The 12,525-nt window shown below is 44.8% G+C and overlaps 1 protein-coding gene and 1 long non-coding RNA gene across 3 annotated transcripts in view; one reads left to right on the plus strand and one right to left on the minus strand.

The window, feature by feature from the left end:
* Positions 1 to 12,525, plus strand: part of FYB2 (FYN binding protein 2) — a 128,437-nt gene that overhangs the window by 27,297 nt on the left and 88,615 nt on the right. Inside the window, exons 2-4 of one of the 2 annotated variants that reach the window (XM_025427772.3) lie at positions 2,386 to 3,118; positions 6,506 to 6,667; positions 9,558 to 9,588. In XM_025427772.3, the coding sequence (XP_025283557.3) occupies positions 2,386 to 3,118; positions 6,506 to 6,667; positions 9,558 to 9,588 (926 nt within the window). Of the gene's footprint in view, positions 1 to 2,385; positions 3,119 to 6,505; positions 6,668 to 9,554; positions 9,589 to 12,525 lie in introns of both variants that reach the window. The other variant, XM_025427771.3, reaches the window with a different exon arrangement.
* On the minus strand, positions 51 to 11,545 carry LOC112647097 (uncharacterized). The gene is made up of 4 exons (XR_003128084.3): positions 11,326 to 11,545; positions 8,414 to 8,551; positions 5,081 to 5,140; positions 51 to 1,104 (listed from the first exon to the last, which is right to left on the minus strand). It is a non-coding gene; the product is annotated as an uncharacterized LOC112647097 (long non-coding RNA).

Genomic DNA, 12,525 nt, shown 5'->3' on the forward strand with positions numbered 1-12,525 from the left:
AGGAATGTTATTTAAAGCATCTAAAAAGTGGAAGCAAAGAAAGTGTCCACCAACAGACGAATAGATAAACAATATGTGGTATATACATACAATGGAATATTATTCAGTTTTAAAAAAGAGAAAATTTTGCCACATGCCACAACATGAATGAACCTCAGGGACAGTATGCTAAGTGAAATAAGCCAGTCACAAAAAGATAATTATTGTATGATTCCCCTTATATGAGCTACTTGAAAAATCATAGAGAAAGGAAGTAGAATGGTGAGTGCTGGGGGTAGGACGTAGGGAGTGGAGAACTACTGCATAATGGTGATGGAGTTCTACTTTTGCAAGATGAAAAGGGTTCTGGACATTTGCAGCAATGTGAGTGCCCTTAATACCACTGAATCATACATATAAAATGGTTAAGAGGGTGAATTTTAAATGACGTGTATCTTACCACAATTTTAAAAATATAAACCACTGTGGTAGGTCTACAGCTCTCTCCTTTGATCCTTACAATAACCTTCAACTGTTAGTAGAGTAGTCCCTTTTTATACTGAGGAAAATAAAGCTCAGGGAAATGAATTGCCCAAGGCATAGAACTAGAAAATGGCAGAGCAGAGCCTCCTACTCAGCTCTCCTGGTTCCATGCCCAGTGCTGGCTTCCCTCACATCAGGGGAGAGGAAGTATAGTTGAATTAATTTGACCTCTGGTTGAAATCTATTTAAGAAATCAAGACTTAGCAATTCATGGGGGAAAAAAACTATAAATGTGTACGTGTGTGTGAGTGTGTATGAGTGTGATAGAGAGGAAGGGAGGGCCTGGAGGCAGGCAGCCTGGGGGAGAGAGCATACAAGCAAGCTCCCAGACACCTGCTTCTTGCTACTTCAACTTCCCTCCATCCCTGAACCTTCGGAGGACAGGTGTGAGTCAACTGTAAACATGGTGAGAAAAGGTCACCCAGCATTCCCTCAGATGGCAAAACGAGAAGCGACTGGTGTGGAGATTGTCTTGCTACACGAAACTCGGTCCTTTATAAGATGACCAGGAGAAGACAGTGGCTCTCTGAAAGGGCTCCATGCGCTGTCCACTCACACTCTACCTCCACCTCTTCCTTCCTCCTGGGGAGACAAAAGATGGCAAAGTGCAGTTATAAAACTAAATCAGACCTGGTGAGAAAAAAGGGGAGCAGTGGGAACAACACTGAGCAGGAGGCAAGCCCCATCCTACCTGCCAGACCACCCCCGGCCCGGGTAATGCCAGGCACATCCTTCCTCAGCTGCAAGGGTTGGGCTGCTATTCCTACCATTGTTTTCAGATAGATAGATAGATTTATTGATTTATTTGTGAATGATAGAGAGAGAGAGAGGCAGAGACACAGGAGGAGGGAGAAGCAGGCCCCATGCTGGGAGCCTGACGCGGGATGCGATCCCAGGACTCCAGGATCGCGCCCTGGGCCAAAGGCAGGTGCTAAACTGTGGAGCCAGCCAGGGATCCCCCCTACGACTGTTTTCATATACTGAATTCAGCTCAGAAGGTAGAGCACACTCTCCCAAGGAGAGTCAAAACACAAGAGCATCAGCTAGCCTCTTCCAAATAGCTCTGATTTATCCCGGGCTTGCTGGCACCGTGATGGACACTCAACGCATAGTGGCCCTAACCCTTTTACCACTTGACCCCTTCTTTCCATGATGAGACTATGCTGAGAGCTAATATCACATTTCCCAGAGTTATTTGCCTAGATGATAAAGAACAGAGTCAGAATTTAAATGTAGACCTGTCTAGTTCCAAAGTTAAGTTCAACAGCCAAGAGAACCAGAGCTATGGAAGCACGAGGAGACCGGGAAGAAGTTAGCTCTACCTGTCAGCCCAGGGAAAGGCTTCCTGGAGAAAAGTGGGCATCGAAGTTGCAAGAGAGCAACTGACAAGTTAGGTGGAGGGTGAATTTTGTGAAGCAAGAACATATAAGCAAAGTAAGGGTGGTCAATGGTACAGATTTCTAGAAAATGATAATGCCATTTGGTTTAAGGGTAGTTGTGGTGGGCTGTGGCTGGAGACCATAATCCCACCAGATTATGAAGAACTTTGAATGCTGTGCTAGGAGGTTTAGAACTTGTAGAGGCAACAAGGCACCACCAAGAATCTGTATCAAGGGCTTTATCAGCAATTGTCAATACTGTCTCCTTTATAAGTATCCTTTACGTGTTGTGACGGAATTAAACAGACCTGAAGTGTTTCAAAGAGGAGACATTTGTTTTCATTGCACCTCACATAGAGGTCGTGTTACCAGCTGACACGGCCCACTAAGCAATGGTGTTGTATCAGCACTTACATGTGCAGTGAAGTCAACTAATCAGTTTTTTTCCCTAGAGTAATGAGACTTTTTTTTTCTTACGCTTTAGGAAGGGCTAAGAAACTTCAAGGAACTTCGAGCTAAATTTCAAAAGTTTGATGCGCCACCTCCTCCAGGACCTATTAAATTCTCAGCAGGTGTTTCTCGAAAGGGTGGCATTCGAAACACACAGTCAACAAGAACTTTGGCCAATGGGAAACCCCTCTTGCCCAACCACAATCCGCTCCCACTATGCTGTTCTAGTGCTGAACCCCAGCTTCTTAAACTCCAGGATATGAAAGTGGCCCAGGGGAGCAAGATTCAGAAATGTCCGAATTCCCCAGGACCTCCAGAGAGGTCTCCTGGTTCTGCAGTGAATTTACAGAAAACTTCTCTGCTGTTAGACGTGAGTCAGTCAAGTGCTGAGATAACCAACGAGAGGAGAGTAGCAGTGACAGATAGCTTCAAAGACAAGCTCTGGAACTGGGAGAAGGTGTCATCTCGAAATGAGATGTCTTCAGCTTCTTTCCTTCCCAGTTATACAAACAGGGGCTTCCATCCGGAGGAGCAGCAAAGCAGAGGGCTTACTCCAAAAGAACCCAGGAGACAGCTGGAAACAGAAGGAGCCCAGACCCTACCTTCCCAGAGTTACTCGGTGGCCCAAAGAAAATCACCTGAAGATCCCACTTTTCTATTTTTTCAACATGGCAGGAAGAGCCTAGAAACCCCTCACCCTGAGAGGAGCCCAGCGGGGAGCTCCTGCCAGCCTGTCTATGAGAGTGAACTTGCCAGCCAGACCCCAGGTGAGAATTCATCCTCGTGGGCCTAGGGGATGGGCCACTAAGTTCTTCTAATTTAGAGCTTACTGATGGTCATGTTTGATCTGGGCGAGTTTTGCTCCAAACTCCAGAGCAGGTATTCTAAGCCCATCTGCCAAATTGTAATTTCAGGCCTGGGTAAATGCTTGATCTCCTGCAATTCTATTGAAAGTTTGGTCAAGCTTGGGTTTGAATCCTAGCTCTATATCTTAAAAAGATGCATAAGCTTGGGCAGTCTACTTAACTTTGTATGGCCTGGTCTGCTCTGCTACGAATCGGATTCATCACCAATATGCCCCAACCTGGTAAACAGCACAACCCTCCTTGTAGTTGCTGCAGCCAAAAGCCTAGGTGCCACGCTCTATTCTTCTTTCCCCCTCATTCTTTGCACCCACTGCATCAGCAAGCTCTTGGTTCTACCAGCAAAATATGTTCTGTATCCTCCTGCTTTAGTCAATTTCTGCCCTCTGCCCTGTCCAGACCACTGTCCACACCACTGTCCTCTCTCTCCTGGACCACAGTGGTCCGGCTGGTTTCCCTGCTTCTACATGCTTGCCCCCTACGACCTGATTCTTCTCCTAGTGGGCACAGTGATCCTCTAAATCATAAATTAGACCATAGCACTCCCCTGCTCAAGTTCAACTCTGGCCATTCTATACCATCTGATGTCATTTGGCCCCTCTTACCTCTCTTACTCCTCCTTTTACCACACCGGCCTTCTTGCTTTCCCTTAGATAAACCATGCTAGTTCCACCCCAGGGCCTTTGTACTTGCTGATACTCTGCCTGGAACATACTTCCTTCCCCCCAGGCCTTTGATGTCTCCCTCCCTCACTTCATCATGGTTTCTGCTCAGTGTCATCTGTTGTGAGTGGAATTTGTGAGTCACCATCTAAAATGACTACCCCACCTCCATCAGTCTCTGTCGTCTTACATGGCTTTGACTTTCATATCCCATCCTCACCTGGTATATTGTTACATAGCTGTTTGTTTACTTCAGTAAAATATAAGTTACATAAGGATAAAAACTGTCTTCTTGACCATGTATCCCTAGCACCTAAAAGAACAAAGCCAGGTTCAGTAGGTCCTCAAAAAGGATTTGTTGAATGCTTGAATGGGTGGATGGATGGATGGATGGATGGGCAGGAGTGGGTGGAGGGATCTCCTGCTTACAATAGTACATGCTTCCCCCTCTGAATTTAGAATAGTCTGAACTACTTACTACTGATTTCATGGCTCTGCACCTCCTGGACCCTGCTTATGTATCTGACTCATTGCTGCCCGTCTCCCCCTGGCTCAAGAGCGGACACATGGATTTCTTGCTATTCCATGAAGAGCCTTTATTATGCTCGGAACGTTTACATTTGCTGTTCTTCTTCCTAGACAACTCTCCTCTGAGCTTTCTGTAGCTGCATTTAGATCTAAGTTCACATGACACTTTTTCAGATAACCTCTTTAGCTAAAGCCCACTACTTCACCATCAGCAGTTTGCGCTCTTTCATAGCAGCCTGTTCTAGTTCTTTCATAGACCTGACAGGTCTCTGTGATTACCTTGTTTATTTGTCTGCATGCGTATCCTCAGTCTCCCCCTATTAAAATGAAAATTCTTGAGGGTGATCTCTATCTCTATTCTTTTTTTTCCTCAAGATTTTTATTTTTTATTTGTTCATGAGAGACACAGAGAGAGGCAGACACACAGGCAGAGGTAGAAGAAGGCTCCCTGTAGGGAGCCTGATGCGGGACTCAATCCCAGGACCCTGGGATCACGCCCTGAGCCAAAGGCAGATGTTCAACCACTGGGCCACCCAGGCCTCTATCTCTATTCTTGTTCTTAACTCTATACCCAACTTCTAGAATGATGCCTGGAAAATAGTAGATAAATCGTTATTGATGAAGGGATAAGAAAAGAGGATGAATGGGAAGAAGGAAAGAAGGATGGGCCACCTACCTGATGGAGCTGTTGAGGGGATTAAACGAAATGACCCATGTCCATCTCTTAGCCCAGGGCCTGGTAAAAATTAGGAACCCAGTTAGTAAGGGATCACTCATTCTCACTACATCTTCTCCTTAATTTGATAAGAACTATAATTTCTGACATCCCAACTTATAAGTAAAGCCTATGAAGAGAGGAACTCAGACCAGACTGATGTAACCCCTGCTGGCAGGGGCAAGAAGGAAGCTTCCCCCCACCACCACCCATCCCCTCTTTGCTCCCAGAGGGCAGCAGGGCTCTGTGGAAGTTGCACTGAGGAACTTGTAAAACACTGGCCAACGTCTTTATTTTTACCAGGGATGGTGCATGTTGTCAACCATTGTATTATGTGAACCCCAAATCATGGCCCATGGATCATACAAGATTTTGTGCTATTTTCAGTCTAAGAGGCAGATACAATTTTCATACACAATACTGGACTTTCTGCTGGAGTTTGGCCTCTGAGCACAGAAGGGCAAAATGCATGAAATTGAGACTGTCCTGGGAAATTCCAGGACATAAAACCACAAAATCCACAGATGCCCATATACCACAAAGTTAGCCCTGAAGCTTGTCCCAGGCTATGAGTCCTAGAAATCAGGCATCAATCCCCCTCGTCTTTACAGTGCCAATGTTATTTGCATGTCATAAGCAACTGAAGCACCCTTCAGGGGATAGTTGCCATCCATTTCCTTGGAGGCAGGCACTGTGCTTGATGCTGGCAAGAGATCAGTATACCCTGGTCCCCACACACGAGGAGCCAACACTCAATGGGAAGATAGATCTGCCCCTCTGATATATCACAACACCGATAGAGACATAATAAGGATACATCATGGGAATACAAAACAGAGACAGGTTAATTCTTACCTTGATTTTAAAATCAATGAAAGTTTCCCAGAGGAGGTGTCATTGGTGACCCAGGGCCTTAAAGAATGAATCAGAGCTATCTGAGAAAGAAGTGAGGGAACAGCATTCCAGAACCAAGAAAGGCATGAATGAAGTCTTGGATATATGATGGCTTTTTACATCAAATTTGGAGAATTGAGAAGCCATTGGCATGAGTGAAAGATATTTGGGCTGAAGGTTGGGAAAATAGGATGGTAAGTGTGGTAAGAAGAGAATCTGGAAACGTGGACTGGGGCCATGTGGTATTGACATGCCAGAGGATGGAGTACACACGTAGATGTCAAGCCAAGGAAGCCAGGCTTTTTCCTCTGGGCAGCAGGCCCGTGATATGATCAGGACACTCTGGTCAGTAGGAGGACAGTAGACTAGAGGGGAGAAAGACTGAGGCAAGGACTGTCAATTTAATGGAGGAAGCCATGAAATGGAAATAGTATTAGCCTGCATTTTTAAAATTTAATTTTTTTGTTTTTGTTTTTTACTATCCATGCTCAGAGAAACAGCCAGTTGACAGGCATCATCAACTTCTCAAAACAAAACAACTGCCTCCCATCAAGTCCCTGGGTCCTCCTCCTCCAAAGCCTCCGAAGCCACCAGTTGTAAACCTCCAGGCCTTCCAGAGGCAGGCGGCTGCGATTTCCGAGAGCCACAGGGAAGGTAAGGAAATGCACAGGGCTCTGCACAAAGCCAGCCAGTGGGAGTCACGGCTCCAATGCCTCATCCCCCCATTACTTCCCTCTCTGTGTGTCAACTCCCAGGTGATAATGCCGAACTGCTTTTCCATGAGGCTGGACATCCATCACTGGTTATTTTTACGTAGAGGCCGTGGCAGCTTGCCCGTGAAATGGCAAATCTGCAGGAATTGGCCCCTTATCGCTCCTGGGCCAGTCTGCCTCCCTGGAGAGCATTGCATTTGATCACTGGGACTAGGTCCAAGAGGAAGAAAAAGAAAGTAGTGGAGCAGGGAGCCGGGAGCTTTTGTGTTTCCTACAAAGCCTGTGTTGTCAACACAATCAGTGCAATAGGAGAGGAGAGGGAGTGAAAAGGGAGGAAAGTCAGTGTGAACTTGACCTGTGATCCTAATGGAGGGTCCCTCAGGCCTCTGTCATCTGCCTTCAGTAATTAGTTGAAGGCCCCCACCCCCACCCCACCCCCTGCCACTGGCCCTTTCCAGAAACAAGCCAATTTTTTGTGCTGTTTTGTGTCTTTCTCTGTTACTTAAAGGAATATCTTCTCATCCCCTTTCCACCAACACTGTGCTTGGATCCTGTTGACACTGTAAATACCTTTGCTTATGTTTGCTCTAATGGAACTTGATGTGAACACACACTTTGGTGTGGCACATAGTTCCATGCTAACATCTGTCTTACTGTGGCCATGAGTGCCAGCAGATGGTACGCTCAGAGAGCTGATGGCATCTTGCATTGCTCATTTGACTGCTTTGAAAACCTCATGATTGTTAAACATCCTGAACTCATAGTTTCTCAAACTTCAGCCTGCACCAGAATCACCTAGAGGATTTGTTAAAACACAGATCACAGGGCCCCATTCCCAGAGTTTCTGATTTGTTTGGTCTGGATTGGGTACCTAAGAATTTTCCTTTTTAACAAATTCCTCAGGGCAGGGGGGTTACTGATGCTACTGGTCCAGGGACCATACTTTGAGAACCACTGCTGCAGATCATCTTGAGTCTTAGCCTAAAAGAAAATTCTATATAAAGAGATAGAACATGCTGGCTGCCATCTTGTGTCCCCTCATGCATGCACCTAGTCTCCGTTGGTTTGGCCGGGACCCTCTGAGCGCCAACCTTAGTCCCCCAAGGTCCCATTTCCACTCCATCAAGATGAGAGAAACTGTCACGAACCAGGAGAAACGGGCCAGATTGCAAGCCCAGGTGCACATTGGTGGGGAAGGAACATCTTGCTAGAAGACGATGGTTCACAGAAGGGCTACAGCAGATGATAAAAACCTTAATTCTCCTTTTTAAAAAGATGGTTTTATTTATTTATTTATTTATTTATTTATTTATTTATTTATTAGCATGAAAGAGCCTGAGCAGGGCGGGGGGTAAGGGGCAGAGGGAGAAGGAGAAGCAGACTCCCCACCCAGCATGGAACCCGACATGGGGCTCGATCCCAGGACCCATGATCACGACCTGAGCCAAAGGCAGACACTCAACCCACTGAGCCACCCAAGAGCCCCAAACCTTAGTTCCCCTTAAAGAAGTTAGGAGTAAACAATATCTCTGGTATTGAAGAAGTGAGTATGTTCATAAACCAAGGAACAGTTCTCTCTCTTCACAACCCTGAAGTTCCAGCACATGAGGCAGCGAACACTTTCACCCTCACAGGCCTTGCTGAGAGGAAGCAGCTGGAAGAAACGCTTCCAGAGTCTTAGACCAACCTGGTGCAGACAGTCTGACTAGTTGAAGAAGACTGGCTGAAGCTCTGCCCACACAATCCGAGGTTGAAACAGCACCACTTGTTACCGGAGAGGACAAAGAGGATGATGTTCTGGATCTTGTGGGGAACTTTGAGGAAACTTCCAAGAATGAAGCAAAATGATTTGAGTCAGTTTCTGAAGAAGACAAAACTTGAAGAAGTTCCTGGGAACTGCTGTCTTATATTAGGACTGCTTTCAAAAATTTTGTTCATGGATCTGATGGACTCTAGATCTCTAGTCTTTTAAGTGCAAGCCCCTTGGACGACACTGCAGCACTTTTCAGTTTTTGCTTGGATACTATTAATTCTTTGCAGCTAATTAAACTGAAGTTTGAAACAAGGTTAATAAAGTTCTTTACCTGGCTAAAAAAGGAAGGAAAGAAAAGGGAAAAAAGTGCTCTTCTAAATATAACTTAAATAATAATTTGGCCACCTCTATAACCAAGAAGGCCAAGTATGGTTTTTAGAAACGTTAAATAATTCAGGTCTCAAAATGTCTCTCTGAAAGCAAAGAAGGTTGTCAGAGAACCCAGAACAAAGCACCAAGTCTTCTGTGATAAAATGGCCTTTGTAAATCCCAGCTCCCCCACTCACTAGCTCTTTAAGTTTGGGCATGTTGCTCACGGAGCCTCATTGTCCTTATCTGTAAAATGGGGTTGACAATAACATTCATCTCCCAGGACTTTTGTGAGGATAACTGAGATGAGTCATGGAAGGAGTTTAAACAGTGCTTGGCACACCAGTAAGCGCTCCATAGACACACCGTTATCATTATTCTAAGCTTGTATTGAGCAGCTAGCTGCACTCTTTGCCCTGGGCCCTGCGATGGATACATGAGTTAAAGAGCCCCACACGAGTTCTGGTGCTCCGGGTCAGAGTCTAATCTGAAAGATCAAGATCATCCTCACAAAGAAGCACTCTATAGTGTGGGTGAGTGCTGCACTGCAGGACAGAGGGTCCCCTGGGTGCTGGGGGTGGGGGAGGCTTGGGGTGCCAGTGAGTTGCCATTCCTCATTTTGTCTCTGGGTCAGGGCATTGCACAAAGTTCACTTTAACCAGGCCACCACTTGCTCCCCTTTTCATTCTGCCTCTTGCTCTTGCAGCAGCTGGGAAAGAGCACTGCCTGCCTCCCGAGAGGTGAGTACCTGTTCCTGAGTTGGCGGGAAGCACAGCCCACCGAGCACCGACAGGTTGCTTAGCCAGCCTGAGAGCAGGCAATAAGCACAAGCCAGGTGTCTGCATTTCTCAGAAGGGTTGCAGGAAGAACAGATTTATAAGCAACAAACTGCAACTTTTGTTTTAGAGAGAGATTAAATAAACTGCATTTAACTGCTGTGCTGACATTAAATTGCAAAGATGGTCCTCTGAGGTACTTTTATTTATTATACAGTTGGGTTCAGTAAATTGAAACATCAGCTTCCATAGTAGTAAATCGAATTAGAGGCTACAGAATGCTGTGGGCAGCTGGTGTGATGTTAGGAATTGGTAATGGGACAAAAGACCTTCTGTTTTTGCTGTACTTATTCTGAGAATTTTGCCATACTGGTGTCAGTTCATATATTCACTCATCCAAATATTATCTGTTTGAGCCCGTTGATGTGTCATGCATTGAGCTGGCTACTTTATATAGATTTTCTCTCTTCCTTTTCTCAAGACTGCAAAATTGGTGCTACTGTCCTTATTTTATAGCTAAAGACATTGGGCTCAGAAAGTTTGGCCTCATTAAAAAAATATATGTAAAAATAAAATAAAATAAAATAATAAAAGAAAGTTTGGCCTCTTGCAGAACTGTGATTCCAACCCAAATATCCCTAAACTATTTTTTATTAAATATAATGGGAATAGAAGATTGTGTAAACTTGAGGTGTACAAGGTGTTAGTTTGACACATTTACAAATTGCAGTAGGATTACTAAAACAGCGTTAGCTAACACCTTTATCACCTCACATAATTTTCATTTCTTTTTTGTGTTAAGAACAGTTAAGATTCAATTTCTTAGTAACTTTAAAATTTATAATACATTATTTTTTACTGTAATCACTGTTTACACATTAGATCTCCAAAACTAACTTATGTACTAGTTGTAAGTTTGTGCCCTTAAACATCTCCCCAATTCACCTACCCCTCAGCCCCTGGTAACTACGATTTACTCTTTTGAAATACTCTGCTTTTACAAGTTTCAGTTTTTTTAGATTTCATGTATAAGTGATACTATACAGTGAATGTTTTTCTCTGTCTGACTTATCTCCCTTAGCATAAATGCCACCAAAGTCCATCCATGTTGTCACAGATGGCAGGATTTTCTTCTTTCTTGTGACTAAATAGCATTGCTGTGTATATATATATACTCCGTGTCTTTATCCACTCATCTGTTGATGGACGCTTGGGTTGTTTCCATCTTGGCTATTGTGAATAATGCTGCGGTATTAGTATGAATCAAGCAGTATTTCTTTGAGATGCTGATTTCATTTCCTTCAGAAACATACCCAGGAGTGCTGAGTCATATGGCAGTTCAATTCCTTTTTTTCCCCCCTTTTAAAGACTATTTATTTACTCATGAGAGAGAGAGAGAGAGACAGAGACAGGCAAAGAGAGAACCAGGCTCCATGCAGGCAGCCTGATGTGAGACTCGATCCCAAGACCCCAGGATCACAACCTGGGCCTAAGGCAGGCACTCAACTGCTGAGCCACCCAGGTGTCCCGGCAGTTCAATTCTTAATTGAACCTCTATAGGCTTTTCCATAATGGCTGTACTAACAGGAGTGCCCAAATTGTTTTGATTATATGACCTCACTTCTTCACAAAAATGTTCTTTTCTCAAGAGGGTCAGGCTTAGAAGAAGTAGACATAAAAACAAATAATTATATTACTTACCAAATGTTTATAATAGTAGAATATGTTAAGTTTTCTAATAGAGGAAAGTATAAGATTTAGAGGTTGCACCGGGATCCCTGGGTGGCGCAGTGGTTTAGCGCCTGCCTTTGGCCCAGGGCGCGATCCTGGAGACCCGGGATCGAATCCCACATCGGGCTCCGGGTGCATGGAGCCTGCTTCTCCCTCTGCCTGTGTCTCTGCCTCTCTCTCTCTCTCTCTCTCTCTCTCTCTCTGTGACTATCATAAAAAAAAAAAAACCCACTAGAGGTTGCACCAATATGGGAGTGATTGCCTGTCCTTGGGAGAGTCAATGAAGTCTTTCTAGAAATTGTATTTTTTTTTTTTTTTTGGCTAAAATCATTCTACATAACAAGCAACAAAATATCAGCAGCATACAGCAGGAGTGTGAGTTCAGCTGATCTGGGCTGAGCTCAGCTAGTGTTGCTAGTATGTTGCAGACTACCTAGGGAGGTTTACTGATACTGACTGGGGTTGCTCATGTGTGGGGGTCACCCTGCAGCTGCTGATCTAGGATTGCCTTGGCTGGCATGAGTGGGGCAACCTGACTTTGCACCAGCTGTCTCACCCTCCAGCAAGCTAACTGAGGAATGAGCTGCAGGCAAGCAAGACAGTACCGATTGCACAAACAACTTTTAAACTCTGCTGTATCATATTTGCTAACATCTTATGGGTCAAAGCAAGTCACATGGCCCAGCTTCAGCATGGGAGGAAGCCAGAACACTACCTATAAAAGGGCAGGGATCTAGAAAGGAAACATTTGCAGTGAGTATGGAGGGTAGATATGTACTGGATAACATAGGGAGGGGTGCTGTAGGCCCAGGCAGGAGGTGTAAGGAAGCAGGTCTCAATGGTGAAAATTAGAAATAGATAAGTAGAACTGGTGTGGTAAGGTTGGGATGGAATGGAGAGAAATGGAGGTAGACAGGAACCAAATCTTGGAGGTTCTTGTCCACCAAGGACTAGATAAGACCTCCTTGTTCACCACAGAATAAGCCCACCAAGGACTAGATAAGACCTCCTTGTTCACCAAGGAACAAGCCCACCAAGGACTAGGTAAGACCTCCTTGTTCATCAAGGAACAAGCCCAAAAAGGACTAGATAAGACCTCTGTGTTCACCAAGGAACTGACCAAGTGGTGTTGGGTGTGGTTCACGTGTACCAGGAACTCCTAGTTTAGTC

The sequence above is a fragment of the Canis lupus genome, chromosome 5 (assembly GCF_003254725.2).
Source record: "Canis lupus dingo isolate Sandy chromosome 5, ASM325472v2, whole genome shotgun sequence".
NCBI lineage: Eukaryota > Metazoa > Chordata > Mammalia > Carnivora > Canidae > Canis > Canis lupus.